The sequence below is a fragment of the Ascaphus truei genome, chromosome 3, assembly GCF_040206685.1.
Source record: "Ascaphus truei isolate aAscTru1 chromosome 3, aAscTru1.hap1, whole genome shotgun sequence".
Taxonomy (NCBI): Eukaryota; Metazoa; Chordata; class Amphibia; order Anura; family Ascaphidae; genus Ascaphus; species Ascaphus truei.
The window spans coordinates 244,985,311-245,000,755 of NC_134485.1; the positions used below are offsets into that span (position 1 = coordinate 244,985,311).

At 47.0% G+C, this 15,445-nt stretch overlaps 1 protein-coding gene across 2 annotated transcripts in view; it reads right to left on the reverse strand.

Annotated features, from left to right (window-relative positions):
• Nucleotides 1-15,445, reverse strand: part of TMEM131 (transmembrane protein 131) — a 185,572-nt gene that overhangs the window by 79,078 nt on the left and 91,049 nt on the right. For both annotated transcript variants that reach the window (XM_075590544.1, XM_075590546.1), the window contains exons 5-10: nucleotides 14,596-14,719; nucleotides 12,457-12,573; nucleotides 4,441-4,567; nucleotides 2,480-2,556; nucleotides 1,474-1,624; nucleotides 1,328-1,384 (exon numbers count right to left, since the gene is read on the reverse strand). In XM_075590544.1, coding sequence (XP_075446659.1) covers nucleotides 1,328-1,384; nucleotides 1,474-1,624; nucleotides 2,480-2,556; nucleotides 4,441-4,567; nucleotides 12,457-12,573; nucleotides 14,596-14,719 — 653 coding nt within the window. The remainder of the gene's footprint in view (nucleotides 1-1,327; nucleotides 1,385-1,473; nucleotides 1,625-2,479; nucleotides 2,557-4,440; nucleotides 4,568-12,456; nucleotides 12,574-14,595; nucleotides 14,720-15,445) is intronic.

Sequence of the window (15,445 nt, forward strand, 5' to 3'; positions counted from 1 at the left end):
TCTTCTCCCAGACATCCAGTAGTTAAAGTAAACCATGGTGAGTACGTGCCATTATGCTGCCTCACACGTCACTGTGGTACTGCATTCTTTACCTGAAAGGCTGATTCTCATGTGAACCTCCACAGAACATTAGCCGCCACAAATTTTTACGTACTGTATTATGAAAAAGTATGAAATACTTCTGTTTTTCCTGTTGCCTGCATCTGTCCTCTCATTCCCAGATTTTCCTTACAGTACTTCGTGAAATCCTGCATTTGAAGAGCCTCTATACCATGGAAAGGAGGCACCTAAATCCCTATCCAACCCCAGGGTGCCAACTGTTTCAGTAGCTCCTTTGCGAACTTATTTTCCTGGGAGACCAAGGATATCAGTAATTAAACGGTGTAACTAATCTTCAGGAAATTCCAAAACTTGGGTTTCCTTTCAATCTAGAAAATCGGATGATTCCCGCCCACTTTAGCCAGGTATGAAAGTACAAATTACTATATTATTATACTCATATAGTATATATTGCTGTTTGAGTATCAGTGCAGCCTTATCCACCAAGTGCCTCATTAACAGGACACTCCTTGATTCTAGTGGCCTAGTTTTGTAGCTGGTGAGAACACGTTTTTCTCCACTCGTACTAAACATTTAGGTTAAAGCAGCAACTGCAGCTGCTAGTTTTAGGTTCCACCCCCTTTTATTTTTTTACATGATGGGAACTGTAGGGTTCCCAAAGCTGAACTGTGCTATTTCCAGCTTTGGAGACATCCTGGTTCGAGATATTTACCGTTAAAGGTACCGGCGCTTCACGGGCAGGCAAACAGGAAGCCACAAATTAATCTGTTGTGACTTCCTATTGGACGGACTTTAAAGCCCAGGACGATATTAGGGATACGGGTCTGTGAAGCTGGAAATTAGCACAGTTCAAGCTCCGGGGTCCTCCAGATTCCCATCCAATTAAAAAAAAATAAGGGGGAAAAAAGGGGAGGTTACACAGGCAAGACTGCGGCTTTAACCCTTTGAGTGCCAGAGTGGCACAGGCCTCTCCTGAACTCACGATCACGTGATCGCGCCATTTCCACTTACTGTAGGATTGCGTTCTACGTTGGATCGCAATCGCCCCATCAAAACTGAGAAAGTGGATTATGACGTGCTCGTACATCATGGGTCCCCTGAAGTGCCAGACCCCATGACGTAGTAGCTACGCCCTGGGGCACCCTAAAGATTTACGATGCAATAGCCTGTGATACTCCATTGGTAATGGAATTATATAAAAACATGGAGGCAAGAGACACTATTTGCATGCCAACTGCAGATTTTAATTAAATGGGATTGTTCATACCTTGTGATCGTAATGTGCCAAAATCTAGCATCTCTATTGATGAATAGATTCCAGGAGCTGGAAAGAAAGGTAACATTATATTGACATGTTTCCTATGTGTACTTTAGGTAGACAAAAACTCTGTAAAAGGGTATCCTTAAACAAACCTGTGGTGACTTCTACCTCCACGGGCAATATAATAAACTCTGCACTGTCAGATGCATTGGTTTTTATTCTGATGAAGGTGGTGTGATTGTCAGCCTCTCGTGAGGAGAAACTTGCACGCATTACACCTTTTGTTTCATAGGGTGGGATTTCCTAAAAGCACAAACCAAAAACAAGCATGTACTTTAAAATGTAGTATTCATCTACGCTCTTTCTGGGTATAAAATTTTCAATAGAATACCTGAACAAAAATAAAACAAAGGGATTTTCTTTTCTGTATGTGAGAAAGCAACTACAAACAAGTCTGTCACACGACCATTAAATGTTGCGGAAATCAACAATGATCAAATTAACCTAATCTGTTTGGTCTACATTAGTTATATACTTTATCGAAAAATACCTTTAATGCAGGTGTGGGAATAAGGATATATAGTCGTAAAAAGTAGGTGACTGAAGAATTTGGCCTCGTTCAGGGTGCCAGAGGCAGGAGTTGGAGGGCGGGCGTTCGCGAGGGCGGGAGGCAGTCTGCTGGGCGATGTGTGTTCATCCTCCCCAGCAGACTTTTTCAGGAGTTGAGGAGGCGGGGAGGGGGCGGGGCTACAGACCTGAGGTTAGGGATCGAAGTTGCAGTCTTGAAATTTCATTGGCTGCCGAGGTCCCAGTGACGCTGCTGCAGCTTCAAAAAACGACTTGGGTTGTTTATTGAAACTGTAGCCAGCATCAACTCCCTACTTCGGAGACAGGGCAGCTGCTACCCTGACAACCAATATTCAATTTGAATACTTTGTGTCCCACGGCAGCTCGCACGTAAGCACGCCCTCCCTCCGAAGCCTGCACCCTGAACGAGGCCTTTGAAACAAATGCTTGACTTAAAAGGCTGAAGCGCTGGCCCACATTGTACATTCTTATTTTTCCAATGCAGCTGAACTGCAGATGCCTTTAAAAAGGAAAACATGCCTTTTGATGCAGAAGATGATGTGTGGAATATTGAGGAGCAGGCATGCTTACCCATAGATTTCTGGTACCTCCCTGCTGACCTGTCGGAAGCTCTAGGTGCAGGTCTCCTCCACTTGAATACATTTCTACTACCTGTTAAAACAAACAATGCTTAAATTACTGGGAGTCATAGAAAGAGTCCATATGCTCTGCCACACACACGGTCCTTTACTGTAGCCTTGTATTCCACACTTTTTATCCCATGTCAATCTCTAATCTTATGCTTCATGGTTTATTATTCGTTATCCTCTATTACCCACACCCTCAGAAACTATGACACAATCTATTGCATGCACATAGGTCACACCCACATTTTTACCTATAGCCAACATCTGTGTGTGTGTGTGTGTGTGTGTGTGTCACATGTTGAGCACAAAATAACCACATTTGTATTTATATTTTCATGGGTGATCTAATCCAATCTCCTGATTTGAGCAATCACCTATAATATAATTTGTATGCCAAATTCACTCACTTATTACATAGCACACTCGGACACAGCGCTGCAATAAGGTTAATTTAAATATCTAAGAACATTCAAATACTTTAATTATTGCATGACAGTGGCCCAAATAGGCATAACTATTATGATCACCACATTACAAAAAAAAAATCATCAATATATTCTGAATTTGCCAATTCCACAAAACGCACCATTTTTTATAGATCAATCTCTACTAGATCCCTTTAGTTTGTTACAATGTCCCCCTGTTAAACTAGTGGCTGAAGCAGCTAGCCTGTGACCTCTTTCACCTCTAATTTGGTCTCCTGCAGCCTCGTATTTTGACGTGACCTGCAATCTTCCTTTCTGCTAACTAATGCCATTGTTTGTTTGTTTCTCGGGACACCCCCATCCACAGTGCTCAGTTGCTGAAGCCCCATACAACAGGATAGGGTCACAGAAAACCCAGAACAGAGCGTGAGGAGGGGGGGGCGCACAGGAGTCAGAGGTGGCAGGGCAGTCATAGGGGGCAGAGGGGAAGAGAGGAGCGTGGGGCAGAGGGGGCAAGCGGAGCGTGGGGCAGAGGGGGCAAGCGGAGCATGGGGCAGAGGGGGCAAGCGGAGCATGGGGCAAGCGGAGCGTGGGGCAGAGGGGGCAAGCGGAGCGTGGGGCAGAGGGGGCAAGCGGAGCGTGGGGCAGAGGGGGCAAGCGGAGCGTGGGGCAGAGGGGGCAAGCGGAGCGTGGGGCAGAGGGGGCAAGCGGAGCGTGGGGCAGAGGGGGCAAGCGGAGCATGGGGCAGAGGGGGCAAGCGGAGCCTGAGCGGGGGGAGAGGAGGCAAGCAGAGCCTGAGCGGGGGGAGAAGGGGCAAGCGGAGCCTGAGCGGGGGGAGAGGGGGCAAGCGGAGCCTGAGCGGGGGGAGAGGGAGAGTCACAGAAAAGCCACACACACACACAATAGGACAGTCACAGAAAACACGCGACAGAACAAATACACAGGACAGAGACAAAGCCTCACAGCTCTACTGCCCATGCTGCTTCCTACTCTTCTTCTTGGCCACACTAAGCAGGCACCTGACACCTCCTCCTGATTGGCTGCATTACCCAGCAGCAGCCAAACAGGCTAGAGGAAACTGTCTTGCTCTAGATCGGGGAAATCCCGCTGCACCCTTTTCATCCTCCCACGGAACCCCGGTTGGTGAACAATGCTCCAGATCATTGAAATAGCTGTATCGTAAAGAAATACAAAAGTAACAGTAGTATACAACAATAAAACTATAATGAGCATGCAATTAGCATGACATATTTGAAAACACTTTAGTCATTTAAAACAGAAACCCCGAATTAAAGCTTAAGAGTGAGTTAAGGACTTACACGCTAACCATGTTACAAGATGTACAAGTTATTAAAGTTAATGACTGCAGCGACAGACGGATAAATCCCATCTGTGGAGAGCCTGTACCCTAGGACTAAAAATGCTGTGACTGAAGTATGGAACGTGCGCCATCATACAGAATAGGTGGTAATCAGGACACCTACCTGCAAAGGTTCACTGTGAGGATTGTGAATATTAATTAAAGGCGAAAAACTGCTATTTACAGGAACTCTTGCACCAATGAATGGGCGCAATCGATAAGGGTTGGGGATTCCAACTCCAAAAACCTGCGAGAAATACAAAATGCTTTTACAACACACAATTCAGAAGTCACAGATCTCATCAGCTCTGAACTTTCTCTTACAAAGCATTACATTCTTCACCTCTACGGTTCTACAGGTTATTACAGGCACTGACAGATCTTGTACGTTCTGAGGGAGTCTTACCAGTGGCAAACTCATTCACAGCAAATGTCGTTGTTTGAGGTTGTGATATTACAAATCAGGTATTTTGTGATAGTTTGCACTCCGTTTTACAAACACAGATCTGCTCCAAAACAATGCACAAGCATGTGGTGTTGAAAAGGATGATACAGTCTAGCAACATCTCTGAACCATTTATCCCAGTAATACAAGTATGAGATCTGAAGATTTAAAGTTCTACGGACTCAATATCTCACACACAAGATCATCTACAAAGGATTTATGGTCAGATGTATTACCAGAAGGTTATATAGTTACATAGTAGATGCGGTTGAAAAAAAGACAGACGCCCATCAAGTTCAACCTATGCTAAATTTAAACAGATACTTTATCCTATATCTATATACTTATTGATCCAGAGGAAGGCAAACAAAAAAAAAAAAAACAGTGTCATATCCAATGAAATCTCATAAGGGGAAAAATAAATTCCTTTCTGACGCCAAGAATTGGCAATCGGATTTCTCCCTGGATCAACATCCTTCCCATGTTTACTTATTTGGTATATCCCTGTATATAATTCCTTTCTAAAAAAAAGTCCAACTTTTTTGGAACAAATCTATTGTATCTGCCATCACTGTCTCCATTCCATGGGTAATGAATTCCACATTTTAACTGCCCTTACTGTAAAGAACCCTTTCCTTTGTTGCTGGTGAAAATCTCCTTTCCTCCAACTTTAAGGGATGGCCCCGAGTCCTTTGTACTTCCCTTGTGATGAATAGTTCTTTTGAAAGCTCCCTGTACTGTCCCCGAATATATTTGTATATAGTTATCATATCCCCTCTTAGACGCCTCTTTTCTAATGTAAATAAATATAATTCAGCTAGCCTCTCCTCATAAGTTAGATTGTCCATCACCCTTATTCATTTCGTGGCTCTTCTTTGCACTCTAGATCCATAATGTCTTTTCTAAGGAGTGGTGCCCCAAATTGTACTCCATATTCAAGGTGTGGTCTTACTAATGTTTTGTAAAGGGGCTAAATTATGTTTACTTCCCTTCCATCCATTGCCCATTTAATGCAAGATAAGATCGTGTTTGCCTTAGCAGCTACTGCATGACTTTGGGCACTATTGCTAAGACTTGTCTACAAGCACTCCTAAATCCTTCTGCATCAAGGATTCCCCTAATTTATCCCCATTTAATTTGTAAGTTGCCAGTTTGTTCTTGCTTCCCAAATGCATAACCTTACATGTATCTGTACTAAACCTCATCTGCCATTTACCTGCCCAAGTTTCAAGTTTGGCTATTACCGAACTTAACTCCTTGAGAACTCTTGGATGTATGCCATCGGGGCCAGGTGCCTTGTTTACTTGAATTTTTTCAAGCTGCCCAAGAACTCCTTCCTCAGTTAACCAATTGGTCATTAATAGGGAGGTTGTGGCTTCCTCCTGCGGCACTAAAATTGAAATTGATTCTTCCCTGGTAAACACAGAGGCAAAGAATTTGTTTAATACATCTGCTTTTTCCTTATCTCCAATAATCTGCCTGCCCATCTCACACTGAAAGGGTCCTATATTTTCTTTTCTCATTTTTTTGTTATTAAGGTAAAGGACATTTTAGGGTTGATCTTACTTTCTATTGCAATCCTTTTTTCATTATCCATTTTTGCTCATTTGATTGCCCTTTTGCAATTTTTGTTACATTCCTTATAATTCTGATACGATGTCTCTGTCCCTTCTGACTTAAAGAATCTAAACGCCTGCCACTTTTTTTCCATTTTCTCCCCTACCTGTTTATTTAGCCACATTGGTTTTGACTTATTTCTTTTATACTTATTACCCAAGGGTATACACTGATGAGTGTGCTTTTCTAACAATGTTTTAAAGACTGCCCATTTATCTTCTACATTTTTCCCTGCAAAAACATCATCCCAATGAATTTCTTGTAGATTAGTCCTCAGTTTATTAAAATCTGCCTTTCTTAAGTTTAAGGTCTTTGTTGAGCCCATGTAATCTGTTTTTTGATCATTTATTTCAAATTAGACCATGTTATGATCACTGTTACCCAAATGTTCCAGGACTTGAATATTTGTATTACTTCTACATCTTATACTATATTAGTGAAAGCACTGTATGTTTGCCTGCCTGCCTGCATGCATGCCTGCCTGCTGGATGTCCGGTGTCCCTAGCGGCAATCTCATTGGTCCCTTGGCCCGCCCGCCCCCGCACACCTCTCATTGGCCTCACACACTCACACCACCCCCTTGGCCCGCCCCCCACACCTCTCATTGGCCTGAGGCGGAGTGACGGGCCAAAGGTCCAAAAAAATAAATCACACACACACACACACACACACACACACACACACACACACACACACACACACACACACACACACCTCTCCCCTCTCCCCTCTCCAAATCACCTCTTCCCCCTCCCCAGCGGCATCACCTCTTCCCCCTCCCCAGCGGCATCACCTCTTCCCCCTCCCCAGCGGCATCACCTCTTCCCCCTCCCCAGCGGCATCACCTCTTCCCCCTCCCCAGCGGCATCACCTCTCCCCGCTCCAAATCACCTCTCCCCGCTCCAAATCACCTCTCCCCGCTCCAAATCACCTCTCCCCGCTCCAAATCACCTCTCCCCGCTCCAAATCACCTCTCCCCGCTCCAAATCACCTCTCCCCCCTCCCCGCTCCAAATCACCTCGCTTCCCGCAGCTGCCACGCGGCGCGTAAGATGGCGGACCCCCTTCCTCCCTCGCGGCGCCGAGTCAGACGGTGGCGGCGCCCGGAAGTACAGGTAGGTGTCGCTCCCCACCTCCGGCGCCAAACGGAACTAAAGAAAGGGCGCATCAACTGAGGTGTGTGTGTGTGTGTGTGTGTGTGTGTGTGTGTGTGTGTGTGTCACTGTCCACTGCCCCCCCCTCCTATCCACTGCCCCCCCCTCCTGTCCACTGCCCCCCCCTCCTGTCCACTGCGTCCCCCCTCCTGTCCCCCCTCCTGTCCACTGCCCCCCCCCCTCCTGTCCACTGCCCCCCCCCTCCTGTCCACTGCGTCCCCCCTCCTGTCCCCCCTCCTGTCCACTGCCCCCCCCTCCTGTCCACTGCCCCCCCCCCTCCTGTCCACTGCCCCCCCTCCTGTCCACTGCCCCCCCCTCCTGTCCACTGCGTCCCCCCTCCTGTCCACTGCGTCCCCCCTCCTGTCCACTGCCCCCTCCCTCCTGTCCACTGCCCCCTCCCTCCTGTCCACTGCCCCCTCCCTCCTGTCCACTGCCCCCTCCCTCCTGTCCACTGCCCCCTCCCTCCTGTCCACTGCCCCCTCCCTCCTGTCCACTGCCCCCCCCCCTCCTGTCCACTGCCCCCCCCCCTCCTGTCCACTGCCCCCCCCCCTCCTGTCCACTGCCCCCCCCTCCTGTCCACTGCCCCCCCCCTCCTGTCCACTGCCCCCCCCTCCTGTCCACTGCCCCCCCCTCCTGTCCACTGCCCCCCCCCTCCTGTCCACTGCCCCCCCCCCTCCTGTCCACTGCCCCCCCCCTCCTGTCCACTGCCCCCCCCCTCCTGTCCACTGCCCCCCCCCCTCCTGTCCACTGCCCCCCCCCCTCCTGTCCACTGCCCCCCCCCTCCTGTCCACTGCCCCCCCCCTCCTGTCCACTGCCCCCCCCTCCTGTCCACTGCCCCCCCCCTCCTGTCCACTGCCCCCCCCCCTCCTGTCCACTGCCCCCCCCCCTCCTGTCCACTGCCCCCCCCCCCTCCTGTCCACTGCCCCCCCCCTCCTGTCCACTGCCCCCCCCCTCCTGTCCACTGCCCCCCCCCTCCTGTCCACTGCCCCCCCCCTCCTGTCCACTGCCCCCCCCCTCCTGTCCACTGCCCCCCCCCCTCCTGTCCACTGCCCCCCCCCCTCCTGTCCACTGCAGGAAATGCAGGGGGAGGAATCCATGCCTTTGAGGCGCCCCCCCCTCCCTTTGACGCCCCCCCCTCCCTTTGACGCCCCCCCCCCTCCCTTTGACGCCCCCCCCCCTCCCTTTGACGCCCCCCCCCTCTCCCTTTGACGCCCCCCCCCTCTCCCTTTGACGCCCCCCCCCTCTCCCTTTGACGCCCCCCCCCTCTCCCTTTGACGCCCCCCCCCTCTCCCTTTGACGCCCCCCCCCCTCCCTTTGACGCCCCCCCCCCTCCCTTTGACGCCCCCCCCTCCCTTTGACGCCCCCCCCTCCCTTTGACGCCCCCCCCCTCCCTTTGACGCCCCCCCCCTCCCTTTGACGCCCCCCCCCTCCCTTTGACGCCCCCCCCCTCCCTTTGACGCCCCCCCCCTCCCTTTGACGCCCCCCCCCTCCCTTTGACGCCCCCCCCCCTCCCTTTGACGCCCCCCCCCTCCCTTTGACGCCCCCCCCCTCCCTTTGACGCCCCCCCCCTCCCTTTGACGCCCCCCCCCTCCCTTTGACGCCCCCCCCCCTCCCTTTGACGCCCCCCCCCTCCCTTTGACGCCCCCCCCCTCCCTTTGACACCCCCCCCCTCCCTTTGACGCCCCCCCCCCCTTTGACGCCCCCCCTCCCTTTGACGCCCCCCCCTGCCTTTGACGCCCCCCCCTGCCTTTGATGCCCCGCGCGCACACACTGACTGACTGCCGCACGCACGCACACACTGACTGACGCGCACACAAAGCCTGACTGACGCACGCACACACTGACTGAGGCACACACTGACTGTGTGTGCGTCAGTCAGTCTGTGTGTGTTTGTGTTTCTGCCTCAGACTCACTGACGCGCGAGCAAACACACAGTGACTGACGCACACACGCTACATGAAGCTGTAAAGGAGGGAGGGAGGGAGGGAGGGGGGGGACTGGATTGATGTGAATGGGGGACAAACAGAGAGAGGGGGGAGGAGAGAGAGGAACGGGAACATTACATCCCGGGCAACGCCGGGTCTCTCAGCTAGTTGTTTGATATTACCAAATCCAGTACCACTCCTCTCTTGGTTGGTTCCTCAATAATTTGGGTCATAAAATTGTCTTTAAGCACCCACAAAAACCTGTTTCCTTTTGTTGTAATGCTAATCTCATTGACCCAGTCTGTCTGGATAATTAAAAATCACCCATTATGCAAACATGACCCAGTTTTGATGCCTTCTCCATTTGCAAAATTATTTTAGCTTCCTCAATCTCACAGATATTTGGTGGTTTATAGCATATCCCTACAAACATTTTCGTTTTACTTTTACCTCCACTGCTAATTTCTATCCACAAGATCTCTACATTTTCATCATTCCCTTCATAAACATCATCCCTTATAATAGGTTTTAGATCCGATTTAACATATAAAACATACTCCACTTCCTCTTCCATTTGCTCGATCCTTCCAAAAAAGGGAATAGCCCTCTAAATTAACTGTCCAGTCATGTATTTCCGGAGTTTCATCCCACATTTCAGTAATGCCTATGATATCATACTGCTCCCTTGCAGCTATTAATTCAAGCTCCCCCATTTTATCTGTCAGGCTTCTTGCATTAGCAAGCATGCATTTATATTTCTTTTCAGCCTGTACTGTTATCTTTTCTGCGCCAACTTGGTTTAGTCTTTAGAAATTTTCTAGTATTATCTGTATATACTATGGGTGTCTCACTGCTTGTCAAACTCGCACTTGCCCCCATTCTACCTCCATAACTCCTGGTTTCCTCATATATTCTATTTAGTTGGTTAACTGTTACATTCCCCTCCCCCCTCCATCATAATTTAAACTCTCCGCCAACCTATTTAACAAAAAAAGTTGTGTTATAATTTTACTGATCATCAATTACACCTCACCTAAAAGTTATGTGAGCCTTTCTGGGGGCCAAGAATAGGGACGTTGTGAAAAGTAGAGTTGATTAAAAGAAATGCAAGTACATTGTTCAACGGTATATGTATATAGACAGTGTATGACAAATAGGCATAACCACACACCCGTGGTGAGTGGATTTAGGCCGCTGGCGAGCCGTGCTGCGGCTCTATGAATTCCCCTGCTAGCGCCCAATTTTTTTTTTTTTTAAATAAATACTCCCCCTCCCTCATTGGGTTGACGCGGGGAAGAGGGCCGGCTGGCAGCTCTGGGTTATCCCCTTCCCCCGATCTCCTCCCCCTGATCTCCTCCTCCCTTGCCCCCCGATCCCCGCTTGCTGCCCGGGGCGGGAGGTAGGCTGGGGGGGTGGTCCCCGCTTGCTGGCTGGGGGGGGTTCCCCGCTTGTTGCCCGGGGCGGGAGGTAGGCTGCTGCCTCAGCAGCGGTGTCCGCCTCTGGAGGGGCGGGTGCTGTGGCGGCATCCGCTTCAGGGGGGGGGGGGGTGCTGCTGTGGCGGCATCCGCTTCGGGGGGTGATGCGGTGGTGTGGAAAATAAAGTGTGAGAAAGAACTACATCACTCAAAGGGTGGTGGTAGATGCAGGGAATAGCCCCTCAGCAACTCAGGAAAAACTAGACTACTATGGTGACATTGATTCTCGCATGAGTATTTTTTAATGAACTCTGGATAGGAAAGAGATGAAGATCAAGGAGTGCCTAATGTTATACAGCAAACCATTTCACCCTCTAGTTTGCAAATTCTTATCATAAATTTGTATTTCACATGTTTGGCTGGTGCAGAGTTCAATTAGCTGTACTAATATAAGGGAAAAAATGAGATTGGGTTTCTCATTGCGTGAAAAATATTAATTACAAGTATTATCATATATGCCAATTTGTCAAAACCGTAGTTTCTTCAGCCATTTATTGCAAATTCTCCAGCGGTTGTTAGACATGACCTATATTGATCAAAGTGGAAACCAGCAGGCACTCAAACATACAAGCAATACCAGATTATCTTTACATTCATCTTTTCCCAAATCCTTTCAATCCCAGCTGGGATCACCATGGAGCACTTGATCCTGTATGATGATCCCGGCCGGGACTGAAACGAGTTGGAAAACGATGCAGTACAGAAGTGGTTATTGATTGCATGTTTGAGTGCCTGCTGTTTTCCTCTTTGTGCCCCTCTGGGAAGCTCCTATACAGCATCGGGTCACAACCAAATGAAAAGTAGTGAGTGATTGTATACTCTACACCAGGGGTGCACGGGATTTTTCTGGGGGGCGCTGCGGTTGCAGAGGCCGCCCGCTCTTCCCAGATACATTTAAATTAAATGCCACGGGACCGTACGAGGCATCTGCAACCTCAACTTACCGGGATTCAGCTTCTGGTCAAGTCGCCATGACAACGCGGCGTCAAATAACACATCATGGTAACGTGCGTCAAATTTGACGCCGGATCACTCGAGACGGATGGGGGGAGGGGGCAAGGGGGAAAGGGAGAAGAGCGTGAGCGCCGGGACACAGACGGGGCCGCAGCCTAAAAACTTTACCATGGCGACGTGTCGCTGGAAACCGCCCGAGACCAGTTAAGGGAAGTTAGAGACCTTGCACGCATTGCCCGGCATTTCATTTAAATGCCATGAGGAAGAGCGCAAGGCCTCTGTAACCGCCGCACACCCCAGTTCTACACTTTATCATTTCAATAGTGGTAAAGAATAAACATTACATGTATAGGCATGTACAGTAATGCACAATCTCTGCCACTATTGCAAATATAAAGTATCGGCACAAACAAGGAAGTTGCAACTATTACAATGTAGAGGATAATATGAAAATTAAATGACAGTTTTAGAACACATTTATTTTACAACTAAGCAATACAATTATGTTAGTTTGATATTTTAAAGCCCCCAGGAGTCAAATAAGTTATTACAGGTTCATTATCTTACCTGATAGGTAAACACCCCATGATTAGAGGTGTTAATAAATAAAGTGTTTTCTACGTTTCCCACTACCCTCGCGAGAAACACCACGTCAAACGACGTATTCCCTCCTGGGAGAATTTTCTGAAAGACAGGGATCAAATCCATGAGAAGAGAAAACCAGTGGCCGTACAATGCATCATGAGGCCGTCGTTACGTGGGGTGACTCAAGAGTAAAGAAACAAATGCACATATTTATAGGGCACAGCCAACACTGTCCTATTCTTAAAGCTCATTCTCTAATGGCTCCTCTGACTAAGGCTAGCAGTTCTGTTTATTGGAATACTGAGACCTTCATGTTTGTAAAAACACAAAGGGCAATACAAGATGACTAAAGAGATACTGGATGCAGTTCATAATCTGTGTAAAGTATGTGTGTGCATCCTATGGAAATGGAAGTGTAGTGTGATCAGCAGGAGCAATGAAGTCTGCAAACCTCTATATACAAGAGTGTGTGTATAATATATATATATATATATATATATATATATATATATATATATATATATATATATATATATATCTACCTATATTTCTATATCTATGTGTATGTGTAAACGCACACACACACTGTATTTTTGTTTTTCAGGAAAAGCTCTGTTGATATTGAATTCAGTTTACAAATGGTTCTATTTCGTAAAGTCATTCCCACATATAGTAAGTACACTACTAGGTGACTAAAGAAATTGTATGTGGCCATCAACGTAATTTTTTTTTTGCTCTGTCAACTGTTCACTATATTGATAAACAGCATTCAGCTGGAGTTTCACAACTGCTCCAAAAATAATAGCGCCATAAAATAAAATGTACAAGCTGCAAAAGGTTTGCTGACCTCTGGTTTCTACGTATTGACCGGCACGAACATTTACAAGACAGAGCTATTAATAGAGCACAGCACATCGAGAATTTATTACACTTGCTGTTACATTGATTAAATATAATTTTAAATCCTTTACTGGAAATTCAATTAATGTGATATTTTTAGAAGGGGTGAAGGTGGTCATTTATTTTCTTAATTATGATTTTTACATATGGGCCTTTAACAGAAATGATTTGCACATAGATGACTTAACGTGCCACTCCCTATACAGCATGCAATGGAGATCACCAATGGCATATTAACACCTATAGAGCAGATTGCAATATATCAGATTGCAATATATCAGATAGCAAAAATCTGCATACCTCTTCAAATTGGGCCAAGGCATTGCGCAAGATGTCTCATTTCTAGTTTAATTAGATCAGCACAGAGCAATTTGATCAATACCAATTGTGAGATTTATACTTTGCCAACTCAGTCCAGTCTAAAGCAGACAGCACAATCTAGCTTTGAGAAGTCAGTAACAGGTGCCATCCATATAAACAGGTCACACAGCCTGCCACACAAACGTGCAGCTTAGCAGGACCCATTGCCTTTTACATACATTTCTGGCTGGGCACAGCACACCTGACTATCAGAACTTTCCAGCAGTTTATGCATTTGTCATACTGTATGTATGGATGAACCAGGACTTATTTTACTTTTAATGCAGAGCATAATGATTCAAATGGTAAATTAAGGATGCAGAACTCAGAGCTTTCATCAGATCACAGGTCTTGATGCTGTTAACATGTCCTTCACCATAACTTTTGTTGGAAAGGGGTTCCTCTGCATTATTTTTGTATTCATTGGGCACATGACAAATGGGGATGATTCTCTCACCCCCCCCCCCCCCCCCCGAAACATTGCACTCCCTGCTGTAATGTGTGCAGCTTCCATTGGAACGTTTCCTTATTATTGATATATTGTTGGCTAGGTTGATATTTTTCAACACGCTTTCTACGACCCCCACATCCATAAACAAAAAGGAAGGGTCTCATTATCAAGATTAAAGAAAAAAAATTAAAAAAATACCCACAATGGGGTTCGAACCTACAAACATTTTTTTCGATTTTACTTCACTAGGTCAATAACTCCGGTGAAGGGATCTTTTTTTTTTTGTTGATAGAGTTCCCTTAAACATTCATTTATAACCATCTTGAAATTATTAAAAAATAATAATAATAATGGTATTACCAAGCAAATAAACCAATGTCACATGTGAATCATTTGTAGAAAGTACTTACCCTATTTTGAAAAAAAGATGCATGAAAGTGCGATGTTGTTGCAGATATTGATACTAAAGTAATCGTTTCTTCTGAACTAGGATTGTGCAAGTAAACTTTTTCCATTTTTGGCATCCCCACCGGCCTGTCAAAAAACAACAAAGACATCTTAACATGGACAAGGGCACGCGGGAAACGAGTACAGGTAGAATGGTAAAATACAGAAGCGATTAATGAAATTTATATGCCTATTAACTTCTCATACTTCAGAGCAGCATCAATTACATATTCCAAATCTTCCATCGCCCTAAATGTTCACATCAACTTGTCCTTCTGCAACAAAACCATATCAATAAATTATTTGCCCATCATTGCTGGAAGTAATATCCGGACATTGCTCTCCTTTAACCCGTTGGGTGCCCCAACACGTAACCACTACATCATGGGGTGTGGCACTCCAGGGGCCCCATAACGTGACGCCAACCTCTTGCCCGCAGAGTTCTGTGTTCCGATCTGCACTGCAGGGAAATGGAAGAGTTCCTGGCTTAAGGGCCACTGCGAACACATGACCACTCTGAGCTGGTGTGTGTGTGTGTGTGTGTGTGTGTGTGTGTGTGTGTGTGTACATGTAGGTATAACTATTTATATAGCTCCATTTATGCATATAACGCTTCAAAGCAGTAATACATGCAACATAATATAAAGAAAAAATACAAATAACACAACAGGAAGAAGCACATCAGACAAAAAAGCAACAGTTAGGGAAAGGAGTCCCTGCTCCGACGAGCTTACAATCGCGGTTTGCAAAGGGGCCGTGGCACGTGGGTGCTGCAGCCCGTCTGTGAAACAAACAAAGCGCCAACATTTTCCG